The sequence below is a fragment of the Triturus cristatus genome, chromosome 11, assembly GCF_964204655.1.
Source record: "Triturus cristatus chromosome 11, aTriCri1.1, whole genome shotgun sequence".
Lineage (NCBI taxonomy): Eukaryota > Metazoa > Chordata > Amphibia > Caudata > Salamandridae > Triturus > Triturus cristatus.
The window spans coordinates 930225814-930249074 of record NC_140594.1 but is presented as its reverse complement, the minus strand read 5'-3'; the positions used below and the strand labels follow the sequence as shown (position 1 = coordinate 930249074).

Sequence of the window (23261 nt, the reverse complement as noted above, 5' to 3'; positions counted from 1 at the left end):
TGAGGAAGATTCGCCAAGACCGGGCCCAAGTTATATTGATCGCCCCGGATTGGCCAAGAAGGATGTGGTACACAGATCTACTTCACCTTTCATCGCACCCTCCGCTCCGTCTCCCTCTCAGGGCAGACCTCCTCTCTCAGTCGGAGGGGCAGGTTCTACACCCCCACCTCCAGAGCCTCCACCTTCATGCCTGGAGGTTGAACGGGGCAACTGGAGTTCTTTCTCTCTCCCGCCTGGTGGGGTGGGTGTTATTTTATCGGCCAGGCGACACTCCACCAAGTCTATCTACTCCTACAGGTGGTCTAAGTTTGTAAAATGGTGTGGAGAGAGATCCATTGAACCTTTAAAAGCCCATCGTTCTAATGTGCTTCAGTTTGCTCTTTCCTTGGCTCAGCAGGGTTTTGCTGTGGCCACGGTTAAGGGCTATTTATCTGCCTTATCGGCTTTTCTGTGTCTTCCAGATCAGCCTTCATTATTTAAATCTCCTATTGTTTTAAGATTTATCAAAGGTCTTACTAATAGGTTTCCACCTACTCCCTTTGTAATGCCACAGTGAGACCTTAATCTTGTTTTAACTTTTTTGATGGGGTCCCCTTTTGTGCCCCTTCATAGCTGTCCTTTGAGGCTGTTGTCCTTCAAAACGGTCTTTCTTATAGCCATAACCATGGCAAGGAGGGTGAGTGAGCTTAAAGCTCTTAGTTCAAAACCCCCGTTTTTATCCTTACATGCTGAAAAGATGGTCCTCAGGACCAGGGCTGCTTTCCTACCTAAGGTAGTTACTCCATTTTATCTGGGGCAGTCCATTACTCTCCCTGGAGCAATAGGTCTTGTCCGTAAATAAGTTAAAGCCATTTGCTTTTCTAATGGTATTGTATAGCAAAGCAAATGGCTTTGACTTAATAAAAGGCGAGACCTATTGCATTTTCAATGCTTGTTTTGTTAGGCATGGGGAGATTAAGTGATTTGCCTAGAATCACAGGATGTTTTAGCGTCGTTGCCGAGACTCGAGCCCGGCTCCCCAGCTTCGAGGTCGACCGCTCTAGCCATAAGACTACACCCTCTCCCCAAGGAGATTAGACCATACGGATTGGTATGCTTATGTATAGAAGTATCAGAGGCCCAACATTGGATTGCAGATACTATCGAGCAGCTAACTGAGAAACTCTTGATTCAAATATAATTTTAAAAGGTGTGATAATGTACAAGCTCTGGACATCTGGGAGACATGTGCAGCATTGCTGTGGGGAAGACTCCTCTATATTATCAGACTTTGGTTTTTATACTTTGGTGATTAATGCAGTTAGGGAGAGTATCATGCTTGTTTGGGAGAAATATGTTTCACCCATGGTTCATCATCTATATAGTCAAGCATGAGTGGCTTTATTTAATTACAAACCTATATTAGCATGTAAATCTACAAGACGCATTTACCCTATATAACATATTTCAAAACACAAGAGGTTGAATGACAACATGAGGGAGATTATGGATGTCGAAGGAGAGCAGTTTCCTTCCATGTTTTGATTCTGTTCATTTGTATTCTGATCGTGGATGTGTATTTTTATGATCTTTAATGTCAGTGATTGTTCAGATTAAGATGTTTATGACTCTGGGCCATATTTGTCTCTTACTCTGTTGTTAATAAAGCCATTAGTGGATTTCTGACGCTTTATTGAGCCCCGTGCAAACCGTTTTGATTCACTTTCTCTTCTTCGCAGTTTGAATTCAGTCGTCTCCTCTACTGTTCTTTTGGATTTGCTCAGTGCCACTGAAATAAAAAAATTTGCGGTGTTCATGCGTTTCAGAAAATGCTCAACCAGTTTCAACTTTGCTTTTGTTTTATGGATTTGTCTGTAACTCCCCTGATTGCGTATCTTTACATTTCTGGTCTTACTGCCCACATATATTTTGTTACAAAGGCATTTGATTATATAAATTACATAACTTAGTTATTATTTCTTCTTATGAAAGATCTGCACGGTTGTAGTTAAGAGATGATAGAGATCAAACAGAAACCTTGCTGCATGAACTGTGAGGCTTCTACACATGCCGCAATCACTCCATCTGCAAACTGGGTGAGAAGACAGTTAAGGAATGTATCTTTACCAATGACTACAAACACAAAATCCAAGACTGGATTAACTGCAACAATACACTTCAAATATATAATCAAATGCCATTGTAACAAAATACATATGGGCAGTACAACCAGACAGGCAAAGATATACATTCAGTAAAGCTACGGAAACCCCTACAAATCAGATTCCAAATTACCACTGGTCGAGCTTTTTCTGCAACACCAAGAACAAGACCAAAATATTAAGGTCACTGGCACGGAACAAATCCAAATGAACAGTAGAGGAGGCGATCGTGAACTCAAACTGAAAATAAGTGATTATGATACTTCCATACATAAGCGCACCAACCTTTCTGGTCCAATCATTGTGTACAGTGAGAGGACCACATATCGCTTTTCTGCTCATGCCCTTTTCTATTCCCATTAAGTGGGCAGATGACAGCTCGCTCAATATTGGCTCCAATACCTAGAAAAATATTCTCCAGTAGCTCTCATCTATGAAGCTCTCGAACAGTTCCTGTGCCTCAAGACTTTTGGTTAAAAAGCATCCACCTTAAACCTCTTTTCCTTTTTCCGTGCATGCATGAGCATATATCAAGTGCTTCAAGTTACAAGCTGAGTATTTTTCTATGAAATACGTGCATTTTTCACATGTTTAATCACAAATCCTTTCACCAGTGTCACGTTACACTAGTTCTAACTAGAAATGCAAGTGCAGTGAAACAGTCGAGGGTCACCCACCTCACAAATGTTAGTGTACATAGTACATGTCAGAGCTGGCGTAAGCCTAGTCAGTCTATAAAATCATTCCAAAAATGTGACATGAACCACTCTGTGGAATAAGTCTAATTTGCTTTATTTGTCATAAGAGCTGTTACATTTGAAATTCCTTAAACCGCAAGACCTTCTCCACAAAGCCATTGCACGTCTATCGCCTCTTATAGTAATACAGGCAAATTGGTCTGTCTTGCAAACTGATCACTTAGAATATTAAACTGTTTGACTAAGTTCGTCACTAAAACACCGCCATTCAGTTTTTGTTTTGGCTCCAACTCCATCTGACATTCTGAAGGCTCCCCACAGTCTAAAATAAAACATGACCTCTAATTATTCACAGTTCTGTAGTAGGGGATCTCTGTTATAGTCATAATCTAGTGAATAGTCCCGCCCATGTGCGTGGACCCCGGAGCAATAAAAAAATCTCTAAAAGGTGACAAATCATGCAGACCTGCATACACCTTTAAGAGAGAATTTAATTTAAAGACAGATAATGCAGCCTATACCCACAGGCTACACTGTCCAGTACTTCAACTAGAATTCCACCAACATCCACAAACAGCACTGCCTGTCTAGTTTTTCTCCCCATAGGAAAAAACCCTGCCTCTACCAGCAAAATCCTCTGGAATGATAGAGAGGAAGGAGTGGACAGACAAGCCCCATAGGCTGCCATTATGTGGCTTAAAACAGGATACTGTGCCTTTAAGAAAACTTTCCAGGTTTCCAGAACTTTCCCCAGTATCCCAGAATGCCCAGCAGGTCCCATTTACTTTCAGTTCTTTTTTCCGGCTCCTGCTAGCAGGACCCTGGAGCATTGAGCTCTCCCCTTTTCAAGGGTTTTTTGGAGATTTTGTCAATTTTTGTCACTTTTTCAAGTGCTTAGTAGCTGGTACTGTCAACATGCCTGGCTTGTTCGACAAGTGCCCGGAATGTGGTAGAAAGAAGGCTAAAACTGATCCACACGAGGTGTGTATAGGTTGCCTTCCCCAGTCCCACGTGCCTGAAAACTGTACCATCTGCCACTCGTTCTCAGCCAGGACCCTGAGGGACAGGATGAAAATCAGGCTTCAAGTTCTGGAGGAGAGAAGACTGAAGGCACCAGGTGGGTCTGGAGGGGCTGATTTGCCCCATACTGAGGCCTCTGGGGGGCTCCCCAGGGGCAGGAAGACCAGTAAGCGCTCCCACTCCCCGTCGACGTCGAGGGCGTCGACGGCGACGTCGAGGAGGATGACCACCGTCTGTTCGCCGTCTCCCCAGGGCTCTGGGGATAAGCGGCGTCGACGATCGACGTCGAGGGACCTGAATAGGCCGCCGTCGACTACTTCGGCATCGTCGACGACGCCGTCGTCGGCGCCGCCCTCCAGCAGTCGGCGTCGAGATCGGACCCGGCGTCGGCGCTCGCCGTCGAGGGGAGATCGGCGTTCGCCGTCGATGAAGAGGAGACGGTCGACGTCGCCGCCGAAGAGGAGATCGACGTCGAGACGCTCGAGGTCGAGGAGATCGCCGTCGACGTCGGGGCGCAGGTCGCCGTCGAGGCGCAGGTCGCCGTCGAGGCGCAGGTCGCCGTCGAGGCACAGGTCGCCGTCGAGGCACAGGTCGCCGTCGAGGCGAAGGTCGCCGTCGAGGCGAAGGTCGCCGTCGAGGAAGAGAGTGTCACCGGAATCGGTGTACTCTGTGGTGTATACGCCCCCTCGGATGCCTCCGTCACAGCCTCCTCTCCCACCTCCGCCGACTCCTCCGCCACCACCAACACCAACGCCACCTCCTCCACCACCGCCACCTCCACCGCCTCCACAGCCGTGGACACTGCCCCCGCCGCCCCCACCTCGGTCGCTGCCACGCACTCCGGTGGGACCGCCGCCGGTTCCCCCGCGGTCGGTTTCCCTTCCGAGGTACCCGACTCCGCTGCAGGTGACCCCGAAGCCACAACGCCCGCGGTCGCCGGGACCGGCTAGACCGGCGGACAGCCCGAAGCCGAAGAGGTCACGCTCCCGCTCTCACAGGAGGAGAAGGTCACGGAGCCGTGGACGGTCATCGTCGGCCTCCGGACGACGCCGTAGGAGGCACAGGTCCAGGTCACACACGCGCTCCTCGACCAGAGACTTTTCCCCGACGCTGTCTGACTCACCGGGGACTAGGGTGTCGCCGGTGGACGATTTGGTCTCTTTCCAAGAGGTGCTGTTGAGAGGGGCAGCAAAGTTGGGTATCACGGTGACGGTTCCAACACCCACGACGTCCGTGATATTCGAGACACTTCATAAGAAACATCTGTCTCGCCCTCTACTGCCTCTTGTACCAGGACTGGTGGAACCCGCGTTGGAGCTGTTCCTAACTCCCGCGATGACGAAGGCGGCCCCCTCCAGGCTCATGAAAAAGTATAGGGCCCCGGAGTCGGACCCTACCTTTTTGAGAGTGGACCCGAAGCCGGATTCGGTCATCGTGACGGCGGCGAGGAAACAACATGCGACCGCGCCTTCGTCGATGGTCCCGCCGGACAAGGAAAGCCGCTGGCTGAACTCTGCGGGCAGGAAGGTTTGTGGGACCGCCGCCACTACCATGAAGGCGGCGAGTGCAGGGGCTTTGTTGGGCCGTTACGACCGGGCCCTGTGGGAGTCCCTGCAGCAGTATGCGGACCTACTGCCCCGGGACAAGAAGGAGGACTTCCTGGAGACAGTGCGCAAAGGCATGCTGGTTTCTAACCAGGTGATCGGCGCAGCGGCGGATGTATCCTTGCTGGCCGCCCACGCTTACTGCCATGGCGTTCACCAGAGGCGGCATTCGTGGCTGAGTCTGACGTCCCTCAAGCCAGAGGCGCAGCAAAGAGTGGCCAACCTGCCCTTCTCGGGGGAAACCCTGTTCGGGAAACATGCAGACGATGAGATGGCCCGCATGAAGGCGGAGGCGGAAACCCTGACGGCCGTTGGGTTGGAGAAGGCCGAGAAGAAGAAGCGCCCGTTCCAGCGGCGGTTCGGGTCTTCGGGCAGAGGGCGTGGGCAGGGTTCGGGACAGCAGCAGCAACAACAGCAGCAGTTCCGCAAGCCCTTCCAGAAGCGCCAGAGGGGTAGAGGAGGCCAGCAGACTACTACCACTACCAAGGGCCCGGCCGGGTCTCGGCCCGGAGCGGCTACTTCCCCCTCAACCGTTACCCACTCCAGTGGGGGGAAGCATTCAATTTTTTCCGGCAGAGTGGAGAAAAATTACTCAGGACAAGTGGGAGCTGAATATTGTTTGCAATGGATACAGTCTTCGGTTTATCAGCCCGCCTCCAGCGATTCCGCCGGTCAGCTCTCGATTCCAGCTGAGAGAGCTCCAGGCGGAGGCAGACATCTTGTTGAGAAAAAAGGCGGTAGAAGAGGTACCTCTGTCTCAAAGGGGAAGAGGTCTGTACTCTCGGTTCTTCCTCGTTCGCAAGAAGGACAAGAACGAGTTCAGGCCCATTCTGGATTTGCGACAGGCAAACAAATGGATTCGCAGAGAGAAGTTCCGCATGCTATCGTTGCACCAGATTTACCCTCAGCTGCAACGGGGAGACTGGCTCTGTGCAATAGATCTACAGGATGCGTACTTCCATGTGCCCATAGCGAGGAAGCACAGGAAGTTCCTGCGATTCCAAGTCGGCGCCAATCACTATCAATACACAGTACTGCTATTCGGGCTAAAGTCTGCTCCCAGGACCTTCTCGAAGTGCATGGCGGTGGTGGCGGCACACCTGCGGAGGAACAAGGTGTTTGTCTACCCGTATCTGGACGATTGGCTGATCAAGGCGTCATCCTTCTCGGAAGCACAAGATCACTTCCGATGGACGTGCGCTCTCTTACACAAGCTGGGGTTACACGTCAACATGTCCAAATCGGTCACAACTCCGGTCCAGTGCATACTGTACCTGGGGGCCTCCATCGATACGCGGTCAGCAAGCGTGTCTCCTTCGGAGGAGAGACGGTTATCACTCCTTCGGAAGGCTCAGGACCTCAGGACTGCTCCATCGACGACAGTGAGGAAGGTGTCTTCTCTACTGGGATCGATGGCCTCCTGTATCTTCCTCACGCCTCACGCACGGCTACACATGAGACCACTGCAGGAGTGCTTGGAGGATCAGTGGGATCAGAGGACAGGCTCTTGGGACGACAAGATACGACTGTCGCTGTATGCTCTTCAATCTCTGAAGTGGTGGTGTTCGGCGGAAAACCTCCTCAAGGGGGTTCCCTTCCACAAGGACATTCCCACGACGAGTGTAGTGACGGATGCTTCTCTCCAGGGCTGGGGAGCGCATTCCGGGGACTTGCAGATTCAAGGAAAGTGGTCTCCTCTGGAATCGATGTACCACATCAATTTCCTGGAACTCAGATCTGTCTTCCTGGCACTGAAGGCCTTCCTTCCGTCCTTCCAGACCATCTCGCTGCTGATACAGACGGACAATACAACCACGATGTATTACCTCAACAAGCAGGGGGGGGTCGAGATCGCGCACTCTGTCGCAGGAGGCGCAGGCGATCTGGCGCTGGCTGCTGGCCCGAGGACTGCCGATTACGGCCACGCATCTGCCAGGGGTGCAGAATGCTCAGGCGGACGCCTTGAGCAGGCTGATTCGGGAAAACCACGAATGGGTCATAAACGACGAAGTACTAGGAGAAGTCTTCGCAAGGTGGGGAACTCCAGACGTAGATCTGTTCCCCACCGCCGAAAACAGCAAATGCCAAGACTTCGCATCCAGGTACTACCAGCGGGGGACGCTGGGGAATGCGCTATGGATCGATTGGTCGAACAGCTTTCTGTACGCTTTTCCACCCATTCCCCTGATTCTGGCAGTGCTCATCAAGCTGTCCCAGTCCAGGGCGCGGATGATCCTGATCGCCCCGGAGTGGCCCAGGCAGTGGTGGTTCACGGACCTACTTCACCGGTCTCTCCTTCCTCACATGCGGTTGCCGTGCAGGCCGGACCTTCTCACGAAGTTCGGGGGGCGGATGGTGCACCCCAACCTCTCGTCTTTGAGTTTGGCGGCATGGCTCCTGAAATAGTGCAATATGGCCATCTTAATCTACCAGACGATTGTATGGACATACTGAAGGAGTCTAAACGACCTTCCACTAGGACATCCTATGCTTACAAGTGGAAGAGGTTCTGTATCTGGTGTAAGTCCAAGAACTTTGATCCGACGACATGTAAGGAAGATGTCATCCTTCCGTACCTTTTACATCTGGCGCAGTCTGGCCTTAATTTCCATTCCATTAAGGTTCATCTGGCTCCTTTTGAATGCTTACAGGAAATGCCCTTCACAGACTTCCTTCTTTCAGATCCCTGTGGTCAAGGATTTTTTGGAAGGCTTGAAGAAAGTGTTTCCTCCCGTCAGACTTCCCTCGCCTTCCTGGGACTTGAATGTGGTGCTGTCCAGACTGATGAAGGAGCCTTTTGAACCCATTCACAAGGCTTCGTTGCAGCACCTATCCTGGAAGGCGGCGTTCCTAGTGGCCATTACATCGGCCCGCAGGGTGAGTGAAATTCAGGCATTATGTTGTCAAGAACCTTATACTGTATTTCATGCTGCTAAGGTTGTGATGCGTACTCACCCTAAATTTCTTCCTAAGGTTATCTCTGACTTTCATGTCAACCAGACTATAACTTTACCTACGTTCTTTCAGAATCCCTCTTCACCAGCGGAAAGGTCTCTCCATTCCCTGGATGTTCGGAGGGTGTTGAAATTTTATCTGGATAAGACCAAGGATATTCGTAGGTCTGACCAATTGTTTGTTAATTATGGCTCAGTCAGGACTGGTCTTGCGACCTCTAAGCAGTCCATTTCTCGGTGGATTGTGTCCTGCATACAATTGTGTTATCAAAAGGCTAATAAGACCTTAGGGGGTAAACCTAAGGCTCATTCCACCAGGGGCAAAGCTGCCACGACGGCTTTGCTGCGTAATGTTTGATTGCGGAAATCTGCAAGGCGGCCACTTGGAAGTCGGTCCATACCTTTGCTGCACATTACTGTCTGGACACGGATGCCAGGGCAGATGGCGCAGGTTGGGCAGGCTTCGCTGCGAAATCTGTTCGCACAGTAGTGGTAGTGTCTTGTGGTTTCTCCACCGCTTTTGTTGTGTGGGGATGGGCTTGCCATTCTATTCACTAGATTATGACTATACACAGAGATCCCCTACTACAGAAGGAGTAGTTTCTTTTCTGTAACTCCAGTTCTGTAGTAGGGGTATCTCTGTTATAGTCATAAGCGCCCGCCCTCCTCCCCGGTTGAGAGATACTTTTTCATTTGTAGAATGCTACAGGTCTGGCGTGCTACGCCTTCAAAAAGAACTGAAAGTAAATGGGACCTGCTGGGCATTCTGGGATACTGGGGAAAGTTCTGGAAACCTGGAAAGTTTTCTTAAAGGCACAGTATCCTGTTTTAAGCCACATAATGGCAGCCTATGGGGCTTGTCTGTCCACTCCTTCCTCTCGATCATTCCAGAGGCTTTTGCTGGTAGAGGCAGGGTTTTTTCCTATGGGGAGAAAAACTAGACAGGCAGTGCTGTTTGTGGATGTTGGTGGAATTCTAGTTGAAGTACTGGACAGTGAAGCCTGTGGGTATAGGCTGCATTATCTGTCTTTAAATTAAATTCTCTCTTAAAGGTGTATGCAGGTCTGCATGATTTGTCACCTTTTAGAGATTATTTTTTATTGCTCCGGGGTCCACGCACATGGGCGGGACTATTCACCAGATTGACTATAACAGAGATACCCCTACTACAGAACTGGAGTTACAGAAAAGAAACTACTCCTTCTAGTCCTCTGATCTCTAGTGTAGTAACCCCGAGCTGCCTAAACGCCTGCAGTTCTACCGTCCGTTTCTTGACAGTGCCATTTCTAGTACGACCTTTCCTTGCTTACACTGATAATCTTGAAACGAGCAGTCCGCTGCTCCAGTTAGGCCTCTTTTTCGTGCTCAATTTTTTTAATCATAATTCTTTGCAGCCTCATTCAGCTACAACAATTCTCTGTCTTTGCATCCTAATAGTTTTTATTTCTCTGATTCCAGGCTTGGATGCAGAATAAAGTTCCCCTCTTACCTCCATCCGAACCAGTAAGCAGAAAAGAAGAGGTTAACCTCGATGACAAGAAAAGAACACAGGCTGAGATTGAGCAAGAAATGGCAGCCCTGCAGTACACCAACCCTCTGCTCCTGGAGGTACATGGGCCCTGTTAAATACATTTTGGGGATTTAAGGAGCTAATTACGCCAGTTAGGGCGAAATGTTAGGGTGTCATGTTTAACAATAGTGTGCGTAAGCTAGGTTGTTGCAATGGCAAAGGCCTTCATTATTTGTCATAGTATATCTTGGAGCTGTTAAACTTTTTTTTCTCAAACTAAGCTTTCTCTTTTTTCATAGCAACTGAAAATTGAGAGACTAGCCCAGAAGCAGGTTGAACAAACTCAGCCGACATCATCGCAGCCTCCACCTCAAGCCGGTCCTGTGCTTGGAACCCAGACATTCAAAGGACAGGCGCCTCACCCTCAAGGATTCCAGCAGCCTCCTCCACCTCAGCAAATGCCAATGAATATGTCTCAGATGCGGCCTCCTGGACCTCAAGGACAGTTTATGCCACCAGTCCCCCCTGGCTCTATGGGTCCCCCCCTTCAGATGGGACCCCCAAATCAAATGGGACAGCCAGGGCTAAGAACACCTGGCCCATTGGGGCCTCAGGGGCAGATGGGGCCTCAGGGGCAGATGGGGCCTCAGGGGCAGATGGGGCCTCAGGGGCAGATGGGGCCTCAGGGGCAGATGGGGCCTCAGGGGCAGATGGGGCCTCAGGGGCAGATGAGGCCTCAGGGGCAGATGGGGCCTCAGGGGCAGATGGGGCCTCAGGGGCAGATGGGGCCTCAGGGGCAGATGGGGCCTCAGGGGCAGATGGGGCAGATGAGGCCTCAGGGGCAGATGGGGCCTCAGGGGCAGATGGGGCCTCAGGGGCAGATGGGACCCCAGGGACACATGGGACCCCAGGGACACATGGGACCCCAGGGACACATGGGACCCCAGGGACACATGGGACCCCAGGGACACATGGGACCCCAGGGACACATTAGACCTCAGGGACACCTAGGCCCCCAAGGGCCGATGGGATCTCAGGGTCCACCATCACTTCAAGGGAGTGGAGGTCCACAGCCATTCATGGGCCCAGGTCCTCAAGGAATGCCTCGGCATCAGGATCTCCACGGACATCAAGGAATGCCGAGACACCATGGGCCAGTGGGCCCCCAGGGAAATGCCATTTTACAGGGTCATTTAGGACCTCCGGGTCCCTCTAGCACCCAGGGATTGCAGGGTGGTGTAGGTCCCAGAGGAATGTCCGGTCTTCCTCCCCCTCTTGCATTACAGGGCTCTCAGGGGCAGGTGCGTGGATTGACTCCTAGAGGTTTACCAGGACCCTCGGGGCCTCAGGATATGCAAGGACCATGTCCTCAGCCAGTTATGCCTGGTCACCCTGTGCAGGACATAAGAGGCCCTCATCCTCAGGGTTCAATGCTGATACATGGCCCACAAGACATGAGAAATCCTCAGGAAATGCGGCCACCTCAGGACATGCGGGGTTCCCAAGAGATGAGAGGTCCACAGGACATGCATGGGCTCCAAGAGATGAGGGGACCCCAGGACATGAGAGGATCCCAGGAAATGAGAGGCCTGCAAGAAATGAGGGGACACCAAGATTTGAGAAATCAGCAGGACATGCGGGGTCTTTCAGATTTGAGAAACCTACAAGACATGAGGGGCCCCCCAGATTTAAGAGGCCAGCAAGATAATAGGGGACCGCAGGATTTGAGAGGCCCACAAGATATAAGGGGAAATCAAGATGTTAGAGGCCCACTAGAAGTGAGGTCCCCTCAAGACGTGAGAGGTCCATCAGACATGAGGGCACCTGGCAATCTGAGGGGCCCACCTGATATGAGGGGACCCCAAGATTTAAGAGGCCCTCACGAAATGCGGGGACCCCAGGATTTGAGAAACCAACAGGATTTGAGAAACCAACAAGAAATGCGGGGTCCACTAGACATGCGGGGAACCCAAGACTCGAGACCGCCTTCTGACATCAGGGTGCAACCAGATTTCAGAGGGCCACAGGAGATGAGGGTACCTCAAGATTTAAGAGGACCTCCCGAGCTAAGGGGTCCCCAAGATTTAAGAGGCCCTCAGGAGACCCATGGACTGCAAGATGTGCGAGGGTTGCAGGAAATGAGAGGATCCCAAGATTTGAGAGGGCCTACTGAGATAAGGGGACCTCAAGAATTAAGAGGACAACAAGTGATTGCTGGACACCAAAATATGAGAGGTTCACAGGATGTGAGGGGGCCACCAGATGCTAGAGGCCTACAGGATATGAAAGGACCCCAAGATATAAGAGGCCAGCATGAGTTAAGGGGCCCACAAGATGGACGAGGCTTACAGGAAATGAGGGGACCCCAAGATGGATGTGGTACTCAAGAAGCAAGAGGTCTGCCGGAGTTGAGGGGAGTCCAAGATGCAAGAGGCCTCCCAGATTTCAGGGGTCCTCAAGATGCAAGAGTTTCACTGGATTTGAGAGGATCCAAAGAATCAAGAGGCCAGCAGGAGTTCCGAATACCCCAAGATACAAAACCGCTTCCAGAATTGCGGGGGGTCCAAGATTTGAGAAACCCTCAAGAAATGCGAGGGCCACAAGAGATTAGAGCACCCCAAGAGATGAGGGGGCAGAAGGGACCACAGCAAGGAATAGGACCTACTCAAGAAGTCCGGGTTCCATCAGATTCCCAAGCAGCAATTGGAAACCCACATGGAGGGTTACAAGGGCCGCTAAATCCACAGAGAGGATTGCAGACCTCTCACGATCCTGGACCTTTCCAACAACAGAAAGGAGCACTGCTTGGTGAAGGACCTAGATCAAATTTCACCCAGGTACGTTTGTTTATGGAGACTGTATGTTACAGAATGAATTCTAAGATAAGTCAATGCAGTGTTGAAAAGGGACCAGTAACAAATCACATAAGACCCGTAAGGCACGCTGTTGTCGTAGCACAGGGAATGATCTCAATGAGCAGTCACTGTGAAAAAGAGGTGTTTTATGAGTAGCAGGTGTATGGAGTATAGTGATGTGTGCTGTCATTATAGTAGATATGTTGTACTTATTGACGTTACTAATCCAGAAGTAAAATGAGGTTCAATACTTAAGTCACTTAAGGTAGTTAAATAAAATGACACATCCAATAGTTGGGGCAGTCACTGAATTCCTAAGCATGGGGCCACAATTTCATTCACGTTGTGAGATTGCACAAACGTTTATTGGAGAAATTCCGAAAATGTGTTTTGTGTGAAATAAGGCACGGAGGAGGTAGCAAACAAACCAAAATTTTAAAATGGTCAGCATGTTGTTTATTTTCAGGCAATCCTTTTTTAATTAATTGTTCATTACTCTTTGTGTATAGAAACAACATCTCCTTGATGCACCGTATTTAGAATTTCCAGAAGTATCACTTGAGGTAATTTCCATAACAATAAAAACAATCAACACAACATAACACTGCCATGCCATCACACAGCTGCAAAGTGACACTGGATGGTCACTCTTAATATAATAAATGCATAAACCGTTATATCAAATTGTGTATGTTAAATTCAGGGCAGCATCCTCCCTTATTTTTAAAAGTACTCCGAACTAGGTAAGAGACTTCTCTCCAGATGTGACCTCGCTGCACGATTCTTATCAACTTTGTATTAGTTAATCGTGTCTTTTTGCTGTTTATAATCTTTCTTGAGCTTTAAGTTCGTGGCATCCAGCATTTTATGCTTTCTTTTACCTTTGACTCGTTCTAAAAATGCACACTTTGGGTGCTAATGAGATTGTTAGTTCTGGAAAGGACGGTTTGCATTCCACTTTGGTTCATAGTAAGATACTTCAATGTGAGGCAGCTTCTTATGATGTGCTTTGATGTTGTTAATTTACTTTGAAATGTAGGGCACTTTAGTTCGATCTCTCAGATCTACCTGAACATCAAAAATGCTCAATTTAATTTTAAATACATTTGGGGGAAAATGCTACAGTTAGAAATAAATTCAGGTTTTCATACAGCCTCACTGAGCCAACTGTACAATTAACAAGCTCCCCCGTTTGATCCATTTCTTGTGACTTGGTCCATGAGCTTGTCCCTTGGAAGAATCGCACATTCTCCTCCAAATAAAAGAAAGTTTCAAAATAGCAGCTCAGAGATGCTTTTAGGAATACATTTAAGGCATGGTTGAAGGCAGCCGTAACTCATCAAAGCTGTAAGCCCCTCCTTGAACCTAAGGAAGCCATTTTATGGGATGTCTTTTATCATCTCCTGATGTGCCCCTTGTCTCTAATTTGTATGAAGTCTTTTGTCCAGAAAACTGACTGAGACTTAGCCTACTTTAAATCCTCAACCTACAACGTCCAAATCATTTCTACATTGCAGCAGGAAATGTACATGGGAGCCTCATGCGTGACACGTAAGGGACCGCGCTAAAGCTTGGTAAAACCCTCCCAAATGGGTGTTTCATATGGCTTGAATGTCCTTTTGTTAGTTTCCTCCGCCTCCCAAAAAACAAATTTATCAAAAAAGTTAAGCAAGGGCCGAATTGTTATCTCATGAGTAACAAACTCATTCATCAGTGAGGAAAGAATAAGACTGATTAAACTGAGAGCAAAATGAAAACTTTAAATGAATCTTTAGATACATTCCCTATGGATTTGCAAGTGAAAGAGGTGTCTTTTCCTTACCAGCCTAGCCCATTATTATTTGCTCTTTTGTATACTACTTTCATCTTTAATCTTTCATCTTTAGACGTTCCTTTGGTTTTCAAACAAAGAAAGACTAGTCCCAGTACTAATTCCAGTACACTCTACTTCCAGTACGCCCTACCCATCCACATCAGACAAACCCCCTCCCTCCCCAGCTTGACCAAGGAACTGAAGACTTGGCTTTTTTAATCCACCTCACCGGCACATGCTACACTACCCCTCCCACCCCCCCCCACCCCAGCGCCTTGAAACCCTAACGGGTGAGTATCTACGCTTTATAAACTTCAATTGATTGATTACTTCTATGTAATCTAATTGTTTCCTGAATGTGTTATTAGTCTCATTTTTACTTTTATTGCAGTACAGCTGCATTTTCAAAGACAAAATGCTGCGCAATGCTAATTAAAACTGCAACACTAAAACTGAAAATTCCTTAAGTAGAATTTGACAGTCCAGCTCACTTTTAATCCTATCTTTTGTTCAGTTATAATCCAGGGTGTTGAAAAGTATAGTGGTGAGATAGCTTAACCAATTTGTTTAGGATCACCTCTGTTTATTTCTGGATATAACCCTAGACATTCAACAAGAATACAATTTCATAATTCAGTTACATTTTAAAAAGTTTGCTTTCAAATGGTCATATAATGAATAGCAAAAGACACATTAGCAGACTTATAAAAAGCAAATTAGGGTCTTACGTATACCCATGGTGTCCTCTCTGTGGAGCGCTATGCTTTCGGCTTTGGCCAACGCAAGCATAGAGTGTTACCATGCTAGTGTATGGGGGGGGGTCTTGGGCCTTCCACTTCTATTGATTAGTCTCTTAGCACCACCATACTCAGGTCTAGGAATCTAGAAGTTACTTTATTATTCCAGTGTCTACGATATAGATGTTAAATGTAAGTGTGCTATTCAAATAGGACTGTGCATTCCGTGCATGCGGCCAGTGTATCCGTAATTACCTTCCAGTATGTGTATAGCTGGGGACATCCCCAGAGCATGTATAATAAGTTTGCATCAGTAAAGGCGCAGCGTCAGCAGGTGGCCTCTGCGCGATTGAAGTACCAGTTGATTTTAGCGGGTGTGAGAGCTGCTCTGTACCTGATGTAATACTGGATTTGGCGGAATCGCACATTTCTGGGGATACGCACTGGGCTTTCTAGTACTGAGGTACTTTCTGTGTCTGTGAGTGGGCGATCCATGTCTTGTTTCCAGTGGCATTGGAAAGATGTTAAATTTATTGCTGTGTGCTGCCTCAACGAGGCTGTGAACCACCGCGTGAGATGTCCACCTTGCCCCATAACGTGCATGTATTGTACGGTGAGGTGTGTTTGAGGCTCATTTGTTAAATCACCCCATCTAGACATGTGGGTGGTTATTAGTCATCAGCGTAGCAGGAATTGGCCTTGCGGTAACTTGTCTTCTATTAATGTCATGTATGGAATTAGTGAGCCGTTTCTGTGTAAATCTCCCATGATTGAATACTCGCCTCACGCCAGTTTTGTAGTTCAGCTTCTATAACTGTCGTTTGACCCCTGGGTGTACCTCCTAACCGTAATGCTGGTGCATACGGCGTGATATGTCGGGCTAGGTATAGGCTTTTGTGGAAGCATCTGTGCGCTACTTTGAGTAGCGATGGCTCCAGTTGTCTTCTGCCCTCACCAGGATGAAATATCTTAAGCAGCTGCTATAGCGTGTAGGGTGGACTCTTAGTAGTGGTATTGTCTTGCTGGCGGTCGGCTAACCATCTAGCCACCCATTGAAATTGTGAGGCTAGGTAGTACTGTTCAAAATGTGGAAACTCCAGGCCTCCCTGGTTAGTTTTTCTTGGTCCTGATGAAGTGCCACCAAAGAAGGCACGAAACATTTTGACCCATCCCACTATGGCAGCCCTATAGGAACATTACATCCACTTAGGGCACTCACATATTTTAATTAAGCTTGGGCTACCACAGTAATAAAAGCAGACAAGAGTAGGACTGCTCCAGACTTATTTTAACCCACCACCCTGTGCACTACCCAGCCCCTACACGCACCTTACAGCTTCTTCAAAAGATCTCCGCCAAAGAGCCCGGTTAACAGGATCCTGTCGGGCATTGCAGCACCGGCCCGACGAGGAGCTTGGCCCAATGATGAAGCATGACATCCTTCGGGGTGTGTGAGGGCATCATGAAGAAAGACCTCCCTTTCCCCGTACCTCCAGTTAGGAACTGCACACCTTCTTGATACACAGATCTGCTAAGTCGTCAGACACAGCAAATCCACGAATGGGAACTACACCCTCAAGTTCTCCTCCCATTCTTTCAAATGTGGGGCTTCCCAGACTGTTAGATGGCGACCTCAGAGGAGCCTGGAAGGGGTTCTGACTACCCTGAGACCCACCCTCGAAGTATCGTAGCCGGGCACTGGCGGGAGACTCCCCAGGGGGAAGAATCTCGTATCTAGGATCGTACTTCTGGCACCACACGACACAGAGTGACCACACCGGGTATTCTTAGAAATCAATCTTTATCAAGTAGGCTATCACTGCAAATATGTACACGGTGAGCACGGGCTCAATGAGTCTCGGAAGGGGTAGGGGGTAGCGGGACAGTGTCTGGTAAAGGTTCAAGGCAGGGACGTATCCGGCGCACAGCTCACAATCCTCGAGCTGGGGGATACGTTGTTGTAGTCGGGGTCCGGCGGGACCGTGAGAGTCTGTTGGAGCCGCGAGTCACTCAGCGGGCTCAGGTACAGGTTCGGAGGTCTTACGAGCTTCACGGAGCCGCGAGTCACTCAGCAGGCTCAGGCACAAGTTCGGAGGTCTTACGATCTTCAGGGAGCCGCGAGTCACTCAGCAGGCTCAGGTACAAGTTCGGAGGTCTTACGATCTTCAGGGAGCCGCGAGTCACTCAGCAGGGCTCAGGAGGGTCCAAGTTTCAGGAGCCGCGACCACGTCGGCAGGCTCTTGTTGTTCCAGCGTCGAATCTGCCGGACAGACCCAGAGCACCCCTTGTTATAGGTCGACCCCTCTTTTATGTCCGGAGTCTGTGCAGGCAGGGGTCTTGTCACCTGGGGGTCGCTTGTCGGGATTTCCTGCTATTGTCTTTTGATCCTTTCAGGGCCGGGTCGGGAGGAGTCCCAGACACCCAGCAGGCACGGAGCCAGCCCTCAGGGAGGCCGGAGGGCCGATCGAAACCCATCGTCCCAGGGGAGTTCAGAGGTGCGATAGAAACTGCTCCTCCCTCTCTCATCCCCTGGAAGCGTGATGTCCTCCAGCCGGAGTGGCGCCTCTAGGCCCGGGTCGCGCTGGGGCCGGGCGGCCATCTTGGTGCATGAAGTGGGCACGCGGGCCCGGGGTGGCCGAAAGGGGAGAGGCCATGGACGGGGATGTCCGGGTCGGTGCGTGTGTCCTGGTGGGGAGGGTCGGCTGGGCCGTGTGCTTGGGGCTGCAGGTACCAGGTTTCGGTGGTGCGGGGGCACGTCGGGCCATTCTACGAGGCCGGGTCCAACACAGACATAGACCTGTTCGCCACTCACCTAAACGCAAAATGCCCAAACTTCACATCCACGCATCCACACCCATTGTCCAAAGGCAAAGCACTATGGATGAACTGGTCAGGAATATTTGCTTAAGCTTTTCCGCCTCTCCCACTCATTCCATTAGTGGTTCGGAAACTCAAACAAGCGTCCCTGACACTAATCCTAGTTGCTCCCACATGGGCACGTCAACCATGGTTCACAACCCTATTGGAACTCTCGCTAGTGTCTCATCAAAACTAAGTCTTACACCCAATCTCCTCACACAGAGCCATGGAGACATAAGACACCCAAACCCTGGTCAACTCAATCTGGCATCTGAAGTCCTAGAGTTTGGCTATCTTAATCTTCCACCAGACTGCATTAATATTGTCAAAAAGGCTAGACGTCCTACCACAAGAGCCTGCTATGCAGCAAAGTGGAAGTGGGTTGTGATTTACTGTAATAACCACATCAACCCGCTTGATGCTTCTGTCCAAAACATTATATGCTATTTGTTACATCTACAACATGCCAATTTAGCATACACGTCCATACGTTTACATCTAGCTGATATAGCTGCATACATCCAAAATAGACAGCATCTATCTCTTTTTAGAGTAGTTGTCATTAAAGCGTTTATGGACTCAAAAGAGTTATTCCCCTGAGACATCCACCTGCTCCAGTGTGGAATCTCAACATTGTTCTAACCAGACTAATGGGTACACCCTTTGAACCATTACCCAGATGTGAACTGCAATTTCTCACATGGAGAGTTGTTTTCCTAGTTGCCATCACATCACTCAGAAGAGTGGGTGAACTTCAGGCATTGACTATAGACAAACCTTTTTTACAATGCACCAAAATAAAGTGGTTCTTTGGACTAATCCCAAGTCATTTCTGCTTTTCACATCAATCAATTTTGTTGAGTTACCCGTGTTCTTCCCTCAACCAGATTCAGTGGCAGAATGTGTACTACACACATTAGATAGATGTGAAAAGAGTATTGCTCTATTACATTGAAAGGACAAAACTTTTCCATTACACAAATCAGCTTTTTGTCGCTCTTACTCCACCACACAGTCAATCCTATATCAAAATCAGGTATTGCAAGGTGGATAGTCAAATGCATTCAAATATGCTATGCAAAGGCTAAACAGACAAAAACAGTACCCCCTAGAGCACACTCTGCACGGAAACTGGGGGCTTCTAAGGCATTCTTAGGAAATATACCCATAGATGATGAAATGCAAAGCTGCAACATGGTCTATACCTCACACATTCACAAAGCACTATTCTGTGGATGTGTTGGCTGCACAGCAAGCTAGAGTAGGCCAAGCAGTTTTACGTACACTATTTCAAACCACTGCACCAGCTACAGGTTAGCCACTGCTTTGGGAGATAACTGCTGTAGTGTATGCAAAGGCATATGATCTACAGTTCATAAGCCTCTAACGGAAAATGTTACTTACCCAGTGTAGGAAGGTGGATATCTGACTATGGTTACCCCCAAATTTTTGCCTAGTGTCTAGCTGGTTTTTCGACTTAGTTGGCCTGAGATCCTGCCATTCAGGACCTCAGCCCATCTGCTCTCTCTTTAAAATGGACTCCATGTACCCTAGGTACATACCCAATTGGTTGGATCACCCTGTCAGCCCCTGTACCAGTGTACACTAGGTACCCAGGGCATTGGTGTACCCAAGGCCTGCCAAGGGCTGCAGCATGTATTATGCCACCCCAGGCTTGGCCTAACAATTTGACACAACTGGCTGATCACTCAGCTGGGGTAAGTTGGTGTAATCACCTCTTACTTAGGTGTAGTATACCTATACCTAACCTTAAATGGGACACCTGGTAACCTATAAGTCACTCCTATGGCAGGCCGTAACAATCCTGAAGGCAGAGTGCTTGGTTCCATGTGAGATGGTGCTCTGGCATGAGCTGAGCCTGTCTGCAGTGGTCGGAACAACTTCCTTCTACTGTTTCCAGATATCGTCATACCATATACTCTTAAGTGCATTATGAACCTCGCGGTTAAATGCTATCTTTGGTTTGGCTTTATCAAAACATGTCGAGTAAGGTGTCATACGAATTGGAATACTAACCCCTCGCCAATTCTGGCGACGGGGTTAGCATTCCACCCTTCTAGAGGGACACGACATGTACAGTACCTGAAACCCGGGTAAAATCAGACATAGCCTCAGCTCCACAAAATGGATGCTGCCACCACAGACACAAGTCTGCCCTCCTGCTGCTGGGAGTCCTTCCAGCTTGGGAGGTGTGGACAAAGGGTTTCCTGCCAGGGGAGGTGCGTGCACCACCCCAGACAGGATTTTGTGTATTGGTCAGGTAGGGCTTGAAAGAAACCAGACATGCCTGTGGCTCACAAGGAGCCTCGGTGCATATGCCAGTTCAAACCGGTCCTGGGGCACACCAGTCCCGGGCCTGGGGCGAGCTGGACAAAGGATTGGGGGTGTAACCACCCCCCTTCCTGGTCCCACCCATAGGGAGGGACCTAGCAGGTAGTCCGGCCCCTAGAATCCGCTTAAAGGTAGGAGCTGTGTCCTAAGACTTCAGACATCCTGGAATCAACTTAAAACTAAGAAGAAGACGGGAACTTCGACGCTCTGCTGCACAGAGGACTGAAGCCAATCTCCCCTGTGGTCAGGGAGTGACCACCTTGCTAACGCAAGCACCATCCAGCGAATCAACGTCTGCTTTGCCGCCGCCTCCCGCCGGAGCCCGAGCCCAGAGACTGACAAGACCTGGACCTCCAGACCTCTCACCGCCCGATCCACAGTCCCTGCAAAGAGGAGACCCGTGGAGGCACCGAGACACGTGGAGCCAGCCATCTTGAAACGACTACGACAAGCTGACCAGTGCAACAACCGAGGCTCCCTCCAAGTTGTGCTTTGGGTCCTGAGAAGCCCAACCCTCGAGCAGCATCTGCACCAAAGGTGAGCCCTCCAGCATCTCCACGATCTGCGTGGGGCCCTTCTGCATTTTGCCACTCGACGCGCCTAACCGGTTGCTGGCCCGCTGGCTAGTGGCCATCTTGGCGACGAAATCTACGACAAACACCGCTGGTCTGGTTGCTCCAGACTGGCCCTTGCTCCCCTCCAAAGGAGCAGTTCCTCTGACCTTGCTGGTCAGAGCCATCAGCTTATCTCCTTTCCTACAACAATTGCTTTTGCCAAGGCTTGTTTGCTTCGATCAAGTCGCCGACACCGCCGACAGCGAGAGCCTGCGTGGGACAGCTCGTGACTCGACTCCTGGACGTCGTCGACCTTCAGGGACCACGTGGCTGCAGAGTCAAGCTACACCTTCCTTCCTGTTTGCACCCGACATCGCCTGGTACCCACCTGGTGCCACGCTGGTCACTGGCTAGTGACTGTGAACACTGTCCCCTCTGCTTACAGGTCTTCAACATCTCCGATCCACTCTTGGATCCACTGCATCTCTTCCCGACCGACCGCCTGCAGCACTTTTGTCTACAGGCCCCACGGAACCGATAGAAGAAACCCGACGCACTTCGAGGCCTATGCACCCGCTTCCTGTGGGTGAGGTAAAGCTGGCACTCCTGTGCCCAAGTGTAGTATTACATCTCTAGTGCCTGTGTTCCAAATCTTAAGTTCCTAGGTCATCCGGAAGATTCCTTTTGCAGTAACTTTGTACTTTTTACGCACCCATTGAAACCTATGGGAGCACGCGTGTGACTATTTGCTCTGCACACGCCACCCGTGGACCTCCTGGTCACTAACTGACGTTAGCTCCTTGTAGGCCCAGCGATTCTAGAGGCCCTAGGCCTTTTCCCTTTTCTGTTCGTGGTACTTATACCACTATTTTAGTATATGGTTCGAGTGGCCACCAGGGCCTATCCATATAAAGTGCAACTTCTGTGTATTCTGTGATAATCTTGTTTGACGATTTGTGCTCCTGTGCTCATAAAGAGACTAGGGGTTACTTTGAGAAATAAATACATATATATTTTGAATATATATCTGTGTGGTGTCCTTTCATTGGTATAAAAGGGGGTTACTATTGGTAAAACAGCTTGCTTAACACGCATCACGAGTTTAGCCTCAAAGACTGCTTAGCCTACGCTACCACTAGGGCAGCTAGTCCAAAAAGGTTGACTTACAACCACACCATAAGGGTTGCTTGGCATGGTACAAGGTGGTCACTAGAACTAGTGAACAGCATATACCAGGCCAACTTCTCACACCCAGTATGCATCTGTTCTTGGCATATAGAGCTGTAGAATCATATGCGCCCGCCCGCCTCCCCGGGTACCTATACCTGTTGCAATAACATCTTACTAGATACATGCATTAATGGACATCTCCTTCTTACTACTCTTACTAACTCCATTATCGCCCTCTGCGGGAAAACAATCAAACAATGGAGTCGATGCCCATGCGCACTATCACCGAAAGGAGGAGTCACCTACCTCGTGACTGGAAAGACTTCTTCGAAGAAAAACAAATTGCAAACATCCAGACCCAACACTAGGATGGCAATCTATGCCAAAGCATATGACTCTACAGCTCTATTTGCCAAGAACAGATGCATACTGGGTAAGTAGCATTTTCCTTCTTATCAAGGGGTACTAAAATTGTGTCCCAATAGGAATCCAAATAAAATGTAGATTTAAAATCATAAAAGCTTCCAATCAAAGGATGGCCAATGCTTGCTGTAGCCGCATTTTTGTCACCCCATTGCCAGTAATGTTCCTTCAGCAGACTTGCTGTCAAGCGTGGGCTAGAGAGCGGGAATCCCCAAGACCGACGGCTATGTTTTTTCAACCTGTCTTAGCAACGGTATTTTGTGGAATCTATCAGCCTCCATCACGTCCCTTAATGCTATACCATATCGTGCCAATTCAAGTTGAAGCCACAACCTCCTCCAAAACAACAAGGGATGCAATGTAGCTACATCTCCCATTGCAAGTTGACCTATATCCATCATCAAAGGCTTAAGAGGGGTGTTTTTAGGTAAGTGGACCAGATTCAGCGGGGGCGATAGGAGAAGCCCCACAACTCTGAACCATAGAGAAATGCACTTAATCATAAATTTGCAAAATAAAACCAATCGGTTTTGTAAGGGAGCTGCTGTGTTCTGTTGCTATGACTCTTGTG

At 49.2% G+C, this 23261-nt stretch overlaps 1 protein-coding gene across 1 annotated transcript in view; it reads left to right on the top strand.

Moving 5' to 3' along the window:
* Nucleotides 1-23261, top strand: part of WDR33 (WD repeat domain 33) — a 1021886-nt gene that overhangs the window by 814837 nt on the left and 183788 nt on the right. The window contains exons 15-16 of the mRNA XM_085634920.1: nucleotides 9876-10025; nucleotides 10227-12764. Coding sequence (XP_085491046.1) covers nucleotides 9876-10025; nucleotides 10227-12764 — 2688 coding nt within the window. The remainder of the gene's footprint in view (nucleotides 1-9875; nucleotides 10026-10226; nucleotides 12765-23261) is intronic.